At 45.8% G+C, this 18,423-nt stretch overlaps 1 protein-coding gene across 5 annotated transcripts in view; it reads left to right on the forward strand.

Annotated features, from left to right (window-relative positions):
* Positions 1 to 17,296, forward strand: part of KANSL1 (KAT8 regulatory NSL complex subunit 1) — a 171,090-nt gene extending 153,794 nt beyond the window's left edge. For 4 of the 5 annotated variants that reach the window (XM_020882785.2, XM_020882913.2, XM_020882714.2 and 1 more), the window contains 8 exons: positions 8,284 to 8,466; positions 8,888 to 9,076; positions 9,413 to 9,561; positions 13,096 to 13,217; positions 13,902 to 13,959; positions 14,180 to 14,292; positions 14,968 to 15,220; positions 15,500 to 17,296. In XM_020882785.2, the coding sequence (XP_020738444.2) occupies positions 8,284 to 8,466; positions 8,888 to 9,076; positions 9,413 to 9,561; positions 13,096 to 13,217; positions 13,902 to 13,959; positions 14,180 to 14,292; positions 14,968 to 15,220; positions 15,500 to 15,727 (1,295 nt within the window). In that variant the 3' untranslated portion in view covers positions 15,728 to 17,296. The remainder of the gene's footprint in view (positions 1 to 8,283; positions 8,467 to 8,887; positions 9,077 to 9,412; positions 9,562 to 13,095; positions 13,218 to 13,901; positions 13,960 to 14,179; positions 14,293 to 14,967; positions 15,221 to 15,499) is intronic. The other variant, XM_020882993.2, reaches the window with a different exon arrangement.
* The last annotated feature ends 1,127 nt before the right edge of the window (positions 17,297 to 18,423 follow it).

Here is an 18,423-nt window from a genome sequence, read left to right on the forward strand (position 1 = left end):
TGTTACTTTAGAATAATAACTTACATTTAGAATTAATAACTTACATGTGAAACTAACATATTGCACATCAACTATACAGTATTTAAATGTTAAAAATAATTGATAACTGAAATTAGATTTTACTGTGACTGAAGTCTGATTGAAGAAATAGATTTTAACATGCCAGGGTGTTGGTATAAAATATTTTTAACATGTATTTTAGTTTCTTTTTTTATATATAATTTTTTTAAAATATATAATTAATTTATATGTTGTCTGCACTGGGTCTTTGTTGCTGCATGCATGGGCTTTTCCCTAGTTGCTATGAGCAGGTGTTACTCTTCATTGTGGTGTATGGGCTTCTCATTGCAGTGGCTTCTCTTGTTGCAGATCACAGGCTCCAGAGCAGTTTGGGCTTCAGTGGTTGTGTCGTGTGGGCTTCAGTAGTTAGGCTCCTGGGCTCTAGAGCACAGGCTCAATAGTTGTGGCACATGGGGGGCTTCATTGCTCTGTGGCATGTGGGATCTTCAATCACAGGGATTGAACCTGTGTCTTCTGCAGGTTCTTTACCACTGAGCCACCAGGGAAGCCTATAATTGTCCTGAGTTTACAATTTTTCTAAAAACTACATTTTGGAATTCCCTGGCAGTCCAGTGGTTGGGACTCTGCTCTTTTACTGCCAAGGGCCTAGGTTCAGTCCCTGGTCAGGGAACTGAGATCCCACAAGCCTCTCGGTGTGGCCAGAAAAAACATCTAAATAAAGAAAAATTACATTTCAAATGGTGAGGAGTTCATGAACAAAAATGTTAAAAACTACTCTATAGACTACAGAAGCCATAATTTGGATTGGTCTCATTGGTTTGCAAATAATCTCCCCATGTGGCCCCAACCTCCAGAATACTTAAGTTCTCTGAGGATAAGGGACTATGTTTCTCTCGCTACTCTGTCCTTCATAGCACCTTACAGATAGTCTGTACACGTTTTTGAAAGGAGGGTAACCATAATTGGGGTCTGGGGAATGAGAATTATGTTGGATGTAAAATTTACTTAGTGGTATGCGAAGAAAATCAGGTTTTTAGCATGAGTGGTATATTATCTTTTTCTTAAAGGGACACATAATTTGGGCTTTATGGGTCATACTGTCTAGGTTTAGTCTGTTGGAACTAGGCAGCTCTGCCATTGTAGCACAGAACCAGTATGTAGACTATGCATAAGGAGGGGAGTGTGACTGTTTATTTATTTATTTTTTTTTGAGTGTGCCTGTTTAAATAAAACTTTATCAAAGCAGTCATTGCTGATAAACTATCCTAGTAAATCCCCTCTTCTAATTGACAGTTGATCAAACATTAGATGACCATAATCCCCTCAGATTTCTTATCTGTTCTTCAAATGATTGGATTCTTTCTTGGTCATCTAAATCTGTTAGCTTCCCTAAGCCTTATTATTAAGACTCTCTCCAACTGTAAGAAAGGACATGGTATAATAGTCTTGCTGCTGTGTGACTTCTCGTAAGAGTGGAAATATTTAGAAAATGTGAAACATGAACAGTAAACTAGGCAAGGGTTTAGATCAGGAGTGATGGAGCAGTAAAATACACTTTAGAACATAATGAACCCCGATTATGGTTACCCTCCTTTCAAAAACGTGTACAGACTATCTGTAAGGTGCTATGAAGGACAGAGTAGCGAGAGAAACATAGTCCCTTATCCTCAGAGAACTTAAGTATTCTGGAGGTTGGGGCCACATGGGGAGATTATTTGCAAACCAATGAGACCAATCCAAATTATGGCTTCTGTAGTCTATAGAGTAGTTTTTAACATTTTTGCTCATGAACTCCTCACCATTTGAACATTTAGAACATAAACATTTTCCTCTGTGCTTCAGATTCCAGAGTCATTGACTTTTGCCCTCTCTTGCCATTTGGATTATGGCTCATGTAACTTAAGATAATATTTGTATAGCATTTATAGTTTACATGCACTTCTCTTATTCTTGTCTCGTTTGGTTTTCTCAGTAGTCTTGTAAAGTTACTTCAGTTTTACATATCAAGGAATAGGCTTAGAGAGGTTGTGGTTTATCTCAGGCTACATAGCTGATGTAGCAGGCTCAAAAATTTAAACCCAAGTAATCTGATTCCCATCCTTCTTTTCACTATAATTCATGCTTCTCCCCTGCCAGGTTATTAAGAGAAGTCAGATTTCTGCCCATTTCCAGACTGCAGCTTCAGGCAGAAACACCAAGACGACTCCAGAACATTTGTTGAGTTATTCTCTCAAGATTACAGTGTTGAACTGCATGGTCTCATATTTGAATAAAGAAGTCTGAAGCTTGTATAGTTACATTAAGATTCTGATAAGATCTTTTGCCTATTGAATCATTTTCAGCTGATAAGTATGTTGGTCATTGCTTTGTCAACAGTATTACCTTGTATAGTTATGAATTCTCTTTCCCATCACCTAAATATGCCCAAGACATCTGCCTGACATCTCCTGCTCCATCATTCTGTAGTCCCTGTGGTCTTTATTTTCCTGTCTGTCTCGGTCTTCTCTCCGAGCCACCTCCACCCTTTCCCCACTCTCTCCCTTCTGTCAGTCACACACAAACACACACACATCCTAATTATGACTTGGGGTTTGGACAAGAGAGATGGTCATTAAATTCTCTTTATGAGACAGTAAAGGAGAATAGTATATGTTATACTTTCTCAAGTCGAGCATTAACATATCTGCCTATGAATACAGTAGACGTTCTGTGGCTTAACCCAGGGACCTAATTATTGTGTCTAATATTGTGGCTATTGGGATTTTTTACTTGATTCAGACAACTGCCACACTCAGAATACAGAATGCCACATTTGTAAACTGGAAGATTGCTAGGGCCACAAAGATGTGAATAGTGCTTCCTGAAGTATTGATATTCCCCATCTCTTTTTGTGTAGAATAGTAAGTAATAGTGAAGACTAGCAGCCAGCATACTGTGTGGGTCAAACCTGACCTCTGGGCCACCCCGTTCTTCTCTAGAGTACATTTAAAGATGGCAGGACTTCCAACTTTTCATTTTTCTGTAGTTTTACTGATGTTTCCTAGTACTGATGTTTCCTAGCCAGTCTGAGTACTTTGTTGGGGTGGGAACCAATTGCAGCTCTTAATCCTAGAGTTCATCTCCCATCTTACCACACCTTAGCCACTCCCATTCATTTTAGGAACTGCTCCCTGGCTGAAAGGTTGAGACATTAGGGTGTGGTAACCTTTTAGTTACCACCCTCGTGGCTGAGAGGTAAAGTGTCTGCCTGCCATGTTGGAGACCTGGGTTAGATCCCTGGGTTGGGAAGATCCCCAGGAGAAGGAAATGGCAACCCACTCCAGTACTCTTGCCTAGAAAATCCTATGGACGGCGGAGCCTGGTGGGCTACAGTCCATGGGGTTGCAAAGAGTCGGGCATGACTGAGCGACTTCACTCACTCACCCCTTTAGTATTCCAGAAAGAGGAGCTTGTTTCCTTATTACCTCATTTAATCAAGCCAGCTAAACCTTAGCTTGAAATAGAGGATGTATAACCTTGGGGTAAAGCATGTTGTCTTGGGTTTGTGCTTAATAAGAGCACCACCTGCTGGCCTTGAGGAGCTCTGCTCTCTTGAGAGAGCTTGCCAAGACAACTAGCTGTATCCATGAGGCTACTGCAGCTTACCAGCAGGAGGAGGAAGTGAGCATGACTGAACACCATGAGAAAGTGTGCTTGAGAAAATGGTGGATCATGGAATGTCAGGTTCTGGCGGGCCTGAAGCTAAAGTTTTCTTTTTATTTGAGGAAATAGTAACCTTAAGGTGATGTTTCTTGTCATTGACCTGGTTAAGGATCTGTACCCTCCTGTCTGGTTAATACCACTTTAATGCCCATTGCCTATGCAGGTGTGAAATGTGTGGCGTCCTCTAGCTGAACTATTGTTCTCTTCCATTTTTATAACTCTTTCTTTGCTTACTTTCAGGTCCTCTGTGTCTGTTTTCAGAGTTGTATCTCTGTGTGGATCCCAGATGTTATTACTCAGAGCATGAACTCAGACTAGCAATTCCTAAGAGATCATTTTTGTTCACTGATTTTGGGGGATTTAACTTAGTTTCTCTTCACTTTTATATGAAAGCTGCTAAAACACAGCAAACTTCTAGCAATGTATAGTAGCCCGAGTCCCATAAACAGTTTGTTGTTATCCCTAACAGCTTATTCAGTGGGTTTTATAGGGGAAGTTGCTCTTGGTTCTGCTTAATAGCCAACTCCAGAGCACAAGGTAATGGTTTACACTTGTGCCAGTTTTTACTTCTGAGCATTTAAATGTGGGTGGGTAGAGGGTTAGGAGTGGAGTTTTAGTTGAAAAGTCATTAACATGGTAGAGTTGAGAGGTGCAGTAGTCATCTAGTCTAGCAATAACATAAATCTTTTTTCTCTCTTGTGTTTAGTGAGATTGACTTATAATTAGATTAATTAACTAATTATTTGAGATGGGTCTGAGGTCTTGGGCTACAACAGAGAGAGCACTGCCATGAGCCTGTGCCTGCGGCAGACAGAAGAGGTGAGAGAGAGTTAGAGCATGTGTGCTAGGATATCTCCAGCCCTGATCAGATCTTGCTGCCTCATTTTACAGATGAAGATGCTGAAGCCCAGCCAAGTGATTTGTTCTTGTTCTATCTTCCTACTCAGTGATGGAACCGGGTCCTGTGTCCAGGGCTACTTATTTGCACTATAGAGCGGGAGGAATAAAATCACTATGCTTTTGTAGTCCCATTAAACAGCCAATGCAGACTTTCCTCATGGTGCAGTAGTTAAGACTGCATGCTCCCAATGCAGGGTACATGGGTTCAATCCCTGGTTGGGGAAGGTCCCACATGCCATATGGTACAGCCCCCCCAAAGACCAAATAAATAAGAAAAACCAGCCTATGCCAAGTGGGAGTAACTCTCCTGCTGACACAGGGGATGTCCTGGGATATAGAAGAGGTGTTCTCCCACTTCTTTAACCTTCTTTATACCTTTGAACTCAGCCCAGCTTTCAGAATTTCTATAGATGGTGCTTTATTTCCAATACACCCTTTTCCTCAACCACTCTAAGCAAAGAATTTTTAATGAATTAAAATTCCCCTAAATTTAATTAATACCTCTAAACTCAATTCTTATGTGGGAGATTTTTTTGTTTGTTTGTTTTAAACATTTGACCTTTGGAGTATGGGATAATCAAGCCATTTTATTGAGGGACTTGGGTGGGCTCTAAGGGCTAGGAGTACAGTGAGCTCTGATATCCTTAGCCTGGCTGAAAGCTGGTTGATCATTTAAGGGTTATAATAGGTGAATTTGTTTTTAAATGTGTAAAAGAAAGAATAATTATGGAAAAAATTTCACAAGAGAGCACTGTTCCAAGAGATGTGTGTCTTATTCTTTGAAGTGTCATGAAATACATAGTCTGTGCTATAGGAAAGAGTTAAGTTTTGCTACACTGCAGAACTCTTGAAAAATATTCTACACTGTCCACTTCCTTGGGAATGAATAATTTGAGAACTCTCAGATTCCACCTCAGAATTAAACTGCTCCATTCTCTGGGTTTTCCGGGTGTCTCAGATGGTAAAGAATTTGCCTGCAGTGCAAGAGATCCAGGTTTGATCCCCGGGTTGGGAAGGTCCCCTGGAGAATGCCATGGCCAGAGGAGCCTGGCGGGCTGCAGTCCATGGGGTCACAAAGAGTTGCACACGACTGAGTAGCTAACACACTTAAGCATCAATTCTTTGGGCCAAAGAATAATTTCATGGTGTAGTGGCTAAGAGTATGAGTTTGAGTTTTACAGACTTGAGTTTGAATGTTGCTTGCTCTTTCTAACCCCTGAAGGAAGAAATGGCAACCCAGTCCAGTATTCTTGCCTGGAAAATCCCATGGGCTGAGAGGAACCTGACAGGCTGAAGTCCATGGGGTCTCAAAGAGTCAGACCCAACTGAGCTTTGTACACTGTGTTAGTTACTAAACTGTGTAACCTTGACACTTAATTCACCTTTCTAAATCTGTTTTCTATCATTAAAAGGAGCATAGTAATGCATCATGGAATTGTTATGAAGGTGAAGTAATACACAGCACCAGCCACCATATAATAGGCTTTTTATTTTTTTAATTTTATAATGGGTTTTTTAAATGTTCACTCATCCCCCTTTTCTTTGCCACCCACTCCTAGTTCAGATCAAGCACATCCTGTACTCTCCCTGGGAGCCAGAACCCCATTAATGTTTGAAGTGAAGTCGCTCAGTCGCGTCTGACTCTTTGTGATCCCATGGACTATAGCCTACCATGCTCCTCCATCCATGGGATTTTCCAGGCAAGAGTACTGGAGTGGATTGCCATTTCCTTCTCCAGAGCGTCTTCCCGACCCAGGGAACGAACTCGCCTCTCCCGGATTGTGGGTAGACGCTTTACCATCTGAGACACCAGGGAAGTCCTAAGTACATTAAATATAATAAATATTAAGTAATTCTGGAAAAAGAAGGCATGCCATAGGTTGCAGTGATTTTTGAAAGATGGAAAGCAAGATAACTATAGAGAAATAAAACTAGAAAAAAGGAGCCCAAAGCATGTGCTTTTAGTAAACTCTTGTCAGGTAGCAGCCGGTAAGGGGACGGTTCTTTGCCCACACTGAAAAAGGACAGAAAAACAGGGATGGGACCTGGGCATTTGGGTGATAGATCTGGACTTGTTCTGAAATATAGCTCGGTTAGATTTTAACCTTTTTTCTATAATGCAGTGATGTTTCATTCTATGCTACAGTATTGAGTATGGACTCAGGGACTGGGACTTTTGAGTGTGTCTCAGGTGGTTAATGATTGATTCCCTGGAGGAACTGAGAGCTAAAGTGAGATGTGCTGATCTTCAGATGTAAAAGGACCATGAGAAGTTTTTCAGAACCCTGAAGAAAGACCCACCTATATCCCTGGTGGTGAAGTTTCAGAATGAAACTAGAAAAGGAAAATTGTAAAGTTCAGATTGCCACTAGAGGTTCTAGCCAGAGTAATAGGACAAGATGTAGAAATAAAGGCATACAAATTGGAAATAAAGTAAAGCAGCTTTTTGTAAATGATGCATTTGTGTGTGTAGAAAATTCTAAGGATTCCACAGCAGCTAACAAAACTTAGTAATAGATTTGAAAAGATCACAGGATACAGGCCACTATATTAAAAATTACTATATTCCTACATACTAGCAGCAAGCAATTATAAACAGAACTTTTAAGAAGTGATAATGATGACATTATCATTTGTAAGTCATAAAAATATGAAGTACTCAATCAGTTTAACAAAATGTGTATAAGAACTGTACAATGAAAACCACCCAATGCTGATGAGAGGAAATAAAAGAAATTCTAAATAAATGGAGAGAAATACCATGTTCACAGATTGAAAGATTTGGTATTAGAGTTTGCCCCAAATTGGCTGAGTCAATATAATAGCACAAGCTCCCCCCCCAAAAGTTTAAAAGAAGAAGCAGAGCACCTACAAATGATGGAGTCAAATTCTGTCTTATTGGTGATGCTGTAGTGATAGCTTTAAGGATCTGAGAGAAAACTGGTTTTAACCTTGAAATGCTCTTTCTAAAGAAATTACTCAAACTCAAGTCCGCATTCTTAGGAAAATAAAAAAAGGAAACTAACAAAATGGAAAGATAAAAGAAAGAGTAGTGAACCCCCCCCCCAAAAGGTCGAAGTTATAATTAAGTCTAAAAGATTTAATTTGTAATATTCAATATTAATCAATTCATTCACTTAAAAACCTAGATAATCCCCAGATAGGGAGGTGGTGGGTGTCTGGAGGAAGGAGGGAGAAATGATCTAGTTCTTACTAGGGAAAGATGCAGTGCCCAGTCCAGTGCCTGATAAAGTAGCAGACAATAAATAGTTGTTGAAGGAATATAAACCCTGATTAACTTTATGTTGAAAGAAAGAAATACCTTGAAATGTTTCAGTTTCTAGAAGAATAAGAACAGGATGTTCTTTCAAACCAATGGAGTTTAACAGATTTAGCTTAACACAGGAACAAAGAAAAGACCATCATAGATTTTGGTTTTGTTTGGAACTTGAAAAATAAAAGGCAGCAATGACTTCCTTGTGAGTAGAAGAGTGACCTTCAGTGATGTTCCAATAAACAGATCTTTCCCCTGACAGTGCTTGCTCCTCGCAGTCATCCTGCCACTGGGCACATAAGAGAAGGGTGTGAGGTGGGTCTCGCTCCCTGGAGAGCCGGAGCCCAGGGGTCTGGACTGATGGTGATGTTTTGTGTTTCTTGCAGATGTCCCCACAAGCCTGCACTTTCAGAGCATGCTGAAATCTCAATGGCAGAACAAGCCTTTTGACAAAATCAAACCTCCAAAAAAGTTTTCACTTAAGCACAGAGCACCCATACCAGGCAGTCTGCCAGATCCAGCTCGTAAAGACAGGCACAAGTTGGTCAACTCCTTCCTAACAACAGCCAGTAAGTTTCAGGGGTCCATGGAGTCCTCCAGTTATTTTTCTGTTCCTCTTATGTTCTCAGGTTACTGGTATGGCCATGGCAGTCTGATGGGGTTGGGAGAGACAGTTGACAGATGCAAGTTCAGCCCACAGTCTTCTTTTTCTGCTCATCTTGGATGCTCTGGGATGGACTGTGAAAGCTGTTCCAGACATCAGGTGTTCTGGGGCTCAGTGAACAGCCAAGTGGGGCATGGCATTGGGTGCATCTGTGGGCCGGCTGTCTTTTATAGTCTGGTGTCACATTTTTCTCCAGTTGAGAGCCCGGTGGACTCCCAGAGGACTGTCCTGCTGCCCTGGGTGTCTGTCATTGACCTAGAGGGAACTCAAATAAGAAAAGGTTGAGAGAAGATATTTCACAGCTCTTTTTCTGTTCCCCTCTTCAGAGCTGTCCCATCACCAAACCCGGCCTGACAGGACCCACAGGCAGCACTTAGACGATGTGGGGGCCGTGCCTATGGTGGAACGAGTGACAGCGCCAAAAGCAGAGCGCTTGCTCAGTCCGCCGCCACCCGTGCATGACCCAAACCACAGCAAAATGAGATTGCGAGACCATGCATCTGAGAGAAGTGAAGGTAGGGCCAGGCCCGGCACCTCCGCCTGCATCTGCACCTGCGCAGGGCTTTCTGGGGCAGCTGGGCTTCCTGTAACTGCCCCTAGCTGTGTCCTTCACTTGCTAGGAAGGCAGAGTAGAGGGGTCCGACCGCTTCTAAGTGTAGGTCACTCTTAACTGCTACAGCAACCTCTGCTCCACACCCTGCCTCCCATCAGCCAGTTTGCTTCATCTTTTTATCCTCTAGGCTTAGAAAGCATTTTTGCCTTTTCTGAGTATTGCTGGCCTTCCTCACTTGTGCTGGAAATAGAGCAGGTTGAGGTAGCCATGTATTCCTCTTTTCTGTTGACCTCTGCAGTATTGAAACATCACACGGACATGAGCAGTTCGAGCTACTTGGCGGCCACCCACCACTCACCACACAGTCCCTTGGTGCGACAGCTCTCCGCCTCCTCAGACACCTCTGCACCCACCAGCTCTAGCCCACAGGTCACAGCCAGCACGACTGTAAGTACCCGCATGGAGTGGGCCAGACAGCCCCTCTGCAGTGACAGCTGCCTCCAGTGGATTTGGAGGACAGTGTGGAAAGAGGGTCGTGAGGGCCAGGGCAGTTACAGGGACTTAGCTCATCCTGACTTGTGTGTCTTTTTTAAGTCAAAGTGGTGCTATTTAATCCTCCATTATGTTATTTTCCTTGAGTTGTTCTTAGTAAAGATGGATCTGAGCTGAGCCAGCCATAGAAAGCTTGAGGCAGAGGCAAACTCTTGGGTGATCTGTGACTGTTCAAGATACATGGGACTAAGTTTCGCACAGAACTCCACAGTACCATGACTCTTAATTCTGTTGGCCTGAGAAGTAAACATGAGAGGAGGGATGCAAAAGAGGTGTCTGTGGGCCTTAAAGACGTTTGATTTCCTTGTTTTTAATCTCCTGGGGAGTGGAGCTGGAGTGTTGGGAATAAACACTGGGTGCTTAGAAGGGAAGGTTGATGTGGAGCCTGTTTTTTAGGTGTGCAGAGCAGAATTACAGATCCAGCAGGCCACACTGGCAGGACTGACATGTGCATTCAAAGTGGCAGGCGCTCTGACTCCTGATCAGCTTTTGTAGTACCACCAAAAGCAGTTTGCATGGCCATTCCAGACACACAGTCATGTTAATACTCTGTGATGTTTTCATTCCTCAGAATGTGCCTCCTTGAACACATATACCTGTAGCTGCTTTGTGCCCACCAAAAGGGTCCTTTATATAGTAATCATCCTAATAATAATGGAGGTAGTAATAATAGAATGCTGCTGCTGTAAATGTTTACTGTGTCCGTGCTAGGTACATATGTGTTAGCACATTCAACCTGTAACACCCTTCAAGGTGCAGGTGGTGTAGAAGATTCCCATTTTGTTGGCAGGAAAACTGAGGCTTTCCAGGGTTAAGTACATAGCATAAGGTGAGGCGACTTGTCAGGGTTACAGTTGGGATTCCAACCCAGGCAGTCTGGCCACAGAGCCAGCTCTCTTGGGTCATGCAGTACAGAGTGAACCTGGATTGGGGCACAGCAAAGGTGACTTAGGCAGGGGCTCTGATGCCCCTTCAGAGCTTACATCAAGAAACTTCAAAGCCCACAAAATGTGCTCAGTAGGCTCTGCAATCAGGTGGGAATTCATGTCGTTCTGTCTCTGCTCTTAAAAATCGGACAGTCTTTCCCAGATGACCTTGTTCCTCCCTGCTTCGTCCCCTCCCACACCCACAGGTTTTATCTCCATAGCGGTGTAATCTCTGTGGTAAGCCCAGGTATCCGTTAGCAGGGGTCTCAGAAAAACAAAGGATTTTACAGAGACTAATTCTAATGGAAGTCTTCTCTCAGATCCACGACTTGGTGAAACTTCAGTGTTTTTTCACATGCCGCTTTCTCATGCTTGGAAAATGTAAACTTAGGCCTGAATCACTTGAAATTTTTACTTACTATCCAATGAGCATCAATTTTGTATATACCACTGTACTGACCCTTGAGGCTCTTGTTGCCATATTTTTTTGAAGAATCTGGATTTATTTAATAGCAGGAAGAGTGATAGGCCAGGTAGTTAAGGTGAGAGGCTACAGGACACTGGAGGGAGTGGGGCGGAGGGGAATGAGGCGTGTGCTCATGCTTGCTACGGAAAGCCACATGAGCCGGTGGGGTCTGTTTTTCTTTTTTTTTTCATTCTTGGACGCCTTGGATATTCTGATTTGATGGTTAGAAGAGATGGGGCCCTGAACCTATTTTTTCTCTTTTAAATATCATCTTGCCAAAAAAATAAATATCATCTTGCACCTCCCCTTCTGGCAGCCAGGTTTGGGAACCTCTTTTCATTCTCATCACCTGCCCTCCACCTCTGGTCCTAAACAGGAGAACATAGTTAGGTTAGACCAAGTGAGTGTCTTCTGGAATTGGGGCACCTACATGTGGGGTGGGGGCTGAGCCTATTGAACCCACAGCCCGCTCCTGTCTCCCTGCCTTGAAGGTACTGACAGCAGACCCAAGGAGATTCAGGGAAAATACATACTTGTTTCTGCCAGCAGTTTCACACTTGTTCTTGACCACAATCCAGGGAAAGCTGTCTATTGAGGTTCCTTTGGGTACACTTCCTGCAGTGGAGTGTGTGAGTTCAGCAGACATGGGGGTGAGTCCACTGAACCTCAGCCAGGCAAGGCTTGCAGGTCTCTTCAGCTGTTCTGGTCAGCCAGTTACCCTGAATTTGTGAAGGCAGGGACAGTCTGTTCTCATTGATAGCAGAAGAAACTGAGGTGGAAAAGACATTGTGATAACCTGAAATCCCAGGTGACAGTTGCTGAGATCCTGGCCCAGGAAATACTGCCTTTCAGCATTCTCTGAGCAGGTCCTGAAATGATCAGATGGATCGGTCATGGATCTCCTTCCAGGAATAGGAAATAGAGGGAAACAGCTTCCTCTTCCCCCCCACTCCCCCTTCACTGACCCCTTCCCTCTGGGCTGCCCACATGTGGTGGTTTGGGTTTGAATGTAGCCTCTTAGGTGTTTGCAGCTGTGCTGTCGCCATGGCAGCATGTTTATCGTCCCACTGTTCCCTCTGGCCTCTCACAGCTCAATTGCCAGTCTCTGTTTCAGGGCAGGGTGTTTGCTATCTGGGCACAGGCAGCCCTCAGACTTGCCCCTCCATCTAAGAAGCCATGCCCCTTGGCTCCCTGCTTGATTCCACCTCCGGTTTCCCAGCTGCTGCAGAAGGCCCCACCCCTGCTCCCTAATATTGGATCCTTACTAAGTGTTCTTTCCCAGGAGTTTGATCTTAACTTCCTGTAGAAGCGAATCTCCTTTCTCCAGGAGTGTGAACTCTACAGCCAAGGCCTCTTCATCCATTTCCCTCCACTTCTCTCCATTGATAGAGCTAGAAGGCTCTCAGCTTTTTCCCTAAGAATAATAGCCAGAAAGGGGAACTCACATAAGGGTTCAGCAGATGGTGGGCACAGATTTAGCTGAAGAGTTCAGATCTGCAAGAAGGAAGTGCTTTCATGGCAACCAAGGTTAGCAGATCACTGAGCTCAGCCTCCCATGGGGCATCTTTCAGGATGGAAGAGTTCATCTTTTTCATCCAGAGAGTTACCTCTAGGCTTAAGCATTGCTTTTTCCACCATGGGTCTGTGTCATAGAGATAAAAGCGGGGAAACAGGGTTGAGGGGGGGGGGTGGTTGTTAAAGGTATGTGGAAGAGTCTTAAACTGTGGCAGTTGTCTCAGGGTGCCAGGATACCCACCTCTGTGACACTGAGGAGAGGTCTCTCCACGTGAGCACATGAATAAGAGGGTGGCCAGTGAGACTTGGGAAGGTCTTCCTCAGGACCCACCTGGTGTTTCTCCTAAGCACGTTGCTGGTGGGAGACCATCCGCACAGTACAGGCAGTTGCTGTCATCCCTGCTTGGGCCCTCCCCAGGTACCCAGATGCCTGGTTATTGGTGATCCTGTTTTAAATCTCAGGTTTAGGATTTGATGTGTGTAGAATTGTTCCTCCCTTTTAAACTTGCCTTTGTCTTACAGCAGCCAGTAAGGAGGAGAAGGGGAGAGAGCTCCTTCGATATTAACAACATTGTCATCCCGATGTCTGTTGCTGCAACCACCCGTGTAGAGAAGCTCCAGTACAAGGAAATCCTTACCCCCAGGTAGAAGCCCTGCACGATCGGCTCTGCTCTTTGTTCTCCCTGTTACTGCCATTTCCCTGTCCCCTACTCACTGAGTCCCTGTCCCCTACTCACTGGGGCCTAGCCTTGGCTTTTGTCATCAAGAGAAGGGATCAGAGTGAAATTATTATTATTATTATTTTGAAATTATTTCTATATGTAATTTTCTTCATTATATGTGTGCCAACCAGGCCACAGGCCACAGACTGGCTATAGACATGTTTTGTTTGATGCATACAAATGTGTTTGTTTGTTTTTTTCCATTTAACAAATGTGTTTTAAGATACTGAATTTGTTGTCAGCATCAAAGCAAGATTTCACATAGGAATCTTTATTTCCAGCTTTTGTTGACAAATCAAAAATTTGGGCAACCGTGTCTATGCATCCCCATGTGGTGGCAACCAGTTGGTGCTGAGTAGCGTTGGTCCCCTTTAAACAGGTTCTTCTGCTTGAGTTTGTCGGTCCCCCAGCTCCGCTCCCACCCTCAGCCTGCTTTCCCTGTTTATGGCCCTTGTGGGTATCGAGTGTGAGGCCTCTGATGGAAAAGAGTCCCCCAGGGCTGAGAAGGCCCAGGGAGAGCAGGTGGCGAGTGCTCATTCCCTCGCGCATGTGTTTTTCTGGCCTGACTGCCTGCGTTCTCACAGTTCTGCCTTCTTGGTTTTGCAGCTGGCGGGAGGTTGATCTTCGGTCTCTGAAGGGGAGCCCTGACGAGGAGAACGAGGAGGTAATGGCATGGTCGGTCCTCTTAGAAGAGCACACACACTGCAGATACTTCAAGACCTGTGGGTGTCGAGTGCAGGCTGCGTTGTATTCTTGTCCTTACCAGGAAGAGCCTAGTATGTGGGGGAGGGGGGAGGCGATGTGCTGCTTCTAGAACTGATCTACCCCCACTTAAAAGTGACTTCCTGGCGGAAACGGGGGTCCACAGAGGTGCTCTTTTGCAGATCGAGGACCTGTCTGACGCAGCCTTCGCCGCTCTGCATGCCAAATGTGAGGAGATGGAAAGGGCTCGGTGGCTGTGGACCACAAGTGTGCCACCGCAGCGGCGGGGCAGCAGGTGATGTGGCAGGCGCAGGTCCCCAGGGCCTGCGGGGGGGTCGGCGGGGAGCGCGGGCCCAAGCTCTGTCCATGGGTTCTCACCTGCTTGCTCTTCGTGTTCCTCACTGGCAGTGGTGGAGAATGCGCACGCTCCTTGGTGTTTGTTGGGACCCGTGCGGGCATAAGTAGTCAAAAGCTGGGTCCTCGCCAAGTGGTTACTGTCCAGTTATGACAAACTCTGGTGGTCTCCCAGCTCCAGGAGTAGGCCGTCTGGGAAGTTGGAGGCCAATTGGGGGGTCTGGTGATGCAATGGGAGGAGCTTTGGAAGCCTCCGCACCAGCTCACCTTCGGTGGACAGTGGAGTGTGCCCAGCTCTGTGGCCCCCCTTGACTTGGGAGAACTGTCCCCCCCTTTCTCCTTTACTATTACAGTGAGCGGCCCTCAGGATTCTCAGGTAGAGGGGTTAGGGCTCCCGCTTTCTGCCCACAGCGTGTGCCTGGCCCCGTGCACAGTGACGGGGGAGGTGAGGGTTGGTGGTTCCAAGGAGACACCTGCTGGTGTCTGTCTGCCTCAGCTTTGCTGGTCGGAAAGCTTCTGTCACACATGCCACGCCATGCCACCTCCCAACCCCAAAAATGAATAGATGAGAAACTCCCTGTCACCGGGCACTTAGATTGCACTTCTCGGGGTACAGGTCTTACCGGTCATCAGATGGACGGACAACACCCCAACTGGGCTGTGCCAACCCCTCCACCCCCCAGCCCGCCTCCCCGGACGTCAGCAGCAGTCACTCCTTGTCGGAGTTCTCCCACGGGCAGTCCCCCAGGAGCCCGATTAGCCCGGAGCTGCACTCGGCCCCCCTCACTCCCGTGGCTCGGGACACCCTGCGACACCTGGCCAGCGAAGACACACGCTGTTCCACGCCAGAGCTGGGGCTGGACGAGCAGGTGAGCAGCAACACCTTTCTGTGGGATTGGAGGCGGCAGATGGGGCAGTTGGGGGGGCAGTACCTGCCCAAGATGGACCTTCATTTTATGGACCACCCCCCCCCCCCCCCATCCCGTTTGAAGTGGACAAGGGACTGTACATGAAGTTGACCTTCTGAAGGTGCCATGGAACACTGGCCCTTGTTACAAGTGTGCCCGCTCTGAGAATCGTCCCCAAGCCTGCCCCAGAGCTCACAGACCTGGGGCCAGTCCTCACCATGGCGTCTTGTCTGCCCACAGTCCGTCCAGCCGTGGGAGCGGCGGACCTTCCCCCTGGCGTACAGCCCCCAGGCAGAGAGTGAGGACCAATTGGATGCACAGGAACGGGCGTCCCGCTGCACTCGGCGCACCTCGGGCAGCAAGACTGGCCGGGAGACAGAGGTGGCGCCCACCTCGCCTCCTGTCGTTCCCCTCAAGAGTCGGCATCTGACCGCCACAGTCACAGCTCAGCGTCCAACTCACAGATGAGTGGGATACGAGAATCTAAACAGACTAACTATTGGCATTAAAGCTTCAGAAATCTCTGCGTTTGATATTCAAACATCATATGCCGAAAATTTTCACAGTTTTTAGTGAATTTAAGGAATTTAGATTCTACTTTGGTATTTTTTTTTTCTTGTTTTGATTTTTGTTCTGTTTTGGTTTCCATGTTTTCTTGTCACACACCTGAGCACTTCCTCCAGTTGGCAAACAGAAGTTCAGGATAAGAGCCTGCCGGCCTGGTCCCGGCATCTCCTCTGCACTGTTGAATCACTGGACTTAGCCATGTCGGATGGTCACCCCTCTCCTTCGCCCCAGTGGGCAAGGTGGGACAGCCAGGTGGGCAGAGGGGAAGGACTCCGCAGCTCCGTGTCGCCCCCTGAGGTGAGGGTTGGGGAGAGCAGTGTGCTCTGGGCTCTTGCTGGCCCGCCCCTCCGTGGCTTGGCTCAGCTCTGGCCCCCCCAGCTGGGTCTCCTTGGTCGTCTGTGCTGGAGCACCCCAACCAGAGCCTCTTGACCGGCCTGCCAGCTGTTCCCACTCAGCCATCAGCTGACCGAACGGCTTCCTCTTGTCCTGCAGATCTTGGAGACCTCCCAGGGTTTCCTCTGTGTTCAGTCGTCCCTGTCTTGGCTCCTAAACTGCAGTAACCTGGCTGCGGCTGCTCGGGTCCCTGTCCTTCCCAGTCCCCTCATCTGCTGCCCCACCCCAGACACACACCCACACCTGGTCCTTCCCCTCGGAACGTTTCTCCCACTTATCCTGGTCTGTGGAGGTGTAGGGTTTTCCCACTCTTCTGACTCTAGGGAGTCTGGGAAATGAGCAGCCATCGCCCCTTTGGAATCCTGTTTTCACGGATGGGGTCATTCGGAATCATTTGGTCGCATCCCCTCCTCCGCCAGTCCAGTTCCCTGTCGGTGTCTGTCCACCCTTCCTCTCTCGAGCTCCTTTGCCTGTGGAACACTGTCTGGTCCTTGGTCCTTGCTGTGGGTCCCGTCACTCCCCGTCACCCCCTGGGTTAACCGTGTGCCTGTCTCATCTATGATCACATCACCAAAAGGGGGGCAATAAGGACTTTTTTTTTTTTTTTTTTTTTGCCATTTTGTAATCGTATAAAAATAGTAGACAAACTGCTTAATGTTGGGGTTTTTTCACAATTTTCAACATTAGTGATTTTTTTTTTTTGATTCTGTTTGCAAGTTAAAGGGTTTGTCATTGTTTCTTTAAAAAAACAATAATGCACCATATCCCTATGCATAAAGTGCTTCTTCTATTTATAAGGTTGAAAATTCTGAATAACCCTTTTAGCATTGTAAAAAAAAAAAAAACAAAATCAAAAATGGAAAAAAAAAACTTGTATTTTGTAAATATTTTCTTTTCCTGCTTTGAGCTGTGTATTGGCAGCGAAACATGTAGCTGTCTTTGTTCTATAGAAATGCTTTTCTTCAGAGAAGCTGATCTTTGTTAATGTCTTGATTCTGTTCGCAAAGCACAGACTAGTGCTTAAAAAAAAAAAAGGAAGGAAAAATTGAAAAAAATAATAAAAAAAAAGTTACAGAACGTAGTATGCCAGGCCTTTCTTGTCACTGGACGTGGTAATGGTGGTAAGGACCTGCCCTGCTGGGGAGTTCCTCTGACTGGCACTGAACATTGGGAAGACTCCGTGCCATCTTCTGGGCAGAGGTGAGCTCCTCTGACGGTCACCAGAGAGGGGATGTGGGTTCTCATAGGTGTGGCGGGTAAGAGATGTCAGGAGGAAAGGTGGTGGTGGTTGGATATAAGTAATTGACCCATTGCTTTTTTTTTTAAGTTCATTTGCCTTTTGTTGTTGTTGTTGTGCTGGGTCTTCGTTTCTATACTTTGGCTTTAATATGCCTACCTCTGGTGAGGCCAGCCAGCAGTGTTGGTTTTTTTTTTTAATCTACTCTAAATTGCTCTCTAGGGTTCCCAGGTGGCTCAGTGACAAAGAATCCACCTGCCAATGCAGGAGACATGGGTTCATTCTTGATTCGGGAAGATCCCACATGCCAAGTGGCAACTAAGCCTGTGCACCACGACTGCTGAAGCCGGGGCAGCACCCTGAGCCAGTGCTCCCTGCAGCAGGCTCCACCGCAGGGAGCCCACGCGCAGCGACGAAGACCCAGCACGGCCAAGAAGGATAGACTATAAAGAAAATAAATTGCTCTCTAGTGGAGATGTCACATCTCACTTTTGACCTCCTCTGGGTTTGAGATCACTGAGGATTTAATATACTTTGCACAGAGCCTGAGCTGCTTCTCAGCAGCTTTCTTGTGAGGAAAGAAGAAAAGTTTTGAGTTTCTTTGTAGAAGATGAGTAAGTGGGTGGGCCTGGTTCCTTTTTCCCTTTTCACAGCAGTCAGGTTGACACAGCCAGTGAAGCTGCCTGAGTGTTTTTTTATATATATGTGTATATATATATATATATATTTTTTTTTTTTTTTTTCTTTTTTGGTCTTTTTTTTACCCAAGTTCTGAGGTCTTTGGCTGCCCTGTTGCTGCTTCTGTAGTTCGCAGTTAAGATCTGCTGTACTTAAGCTTCTGTCTGCAATGGCTAAAGCATCTCAGGAAAAGCTGAGAAAAGTGATTATTTTGAAACTGTGGAAAAATCAAAGGCCTGAACTTGACATAAGCACTAAGGAACAATAATACGATGGGTTCTGCGTGTCT

Source organism: Odocoileus virginianus, chromosome 17 (genome assembly GCF_023699985.2).
Source record: "Odocoileus virginianus isolate 20LAN1187 ecotype Illinois chromosome 17, Ovbor_1.2, whole genome shotgun sequence".
In the NCBI taxonomy this organism is placed as follows: domain Eukaryota; kingdom Metazoa; phylum Chordata; class Mammalia; order Artiodactyla; family Cervidae; genus Odocoileus; species Odocoileus virginianus.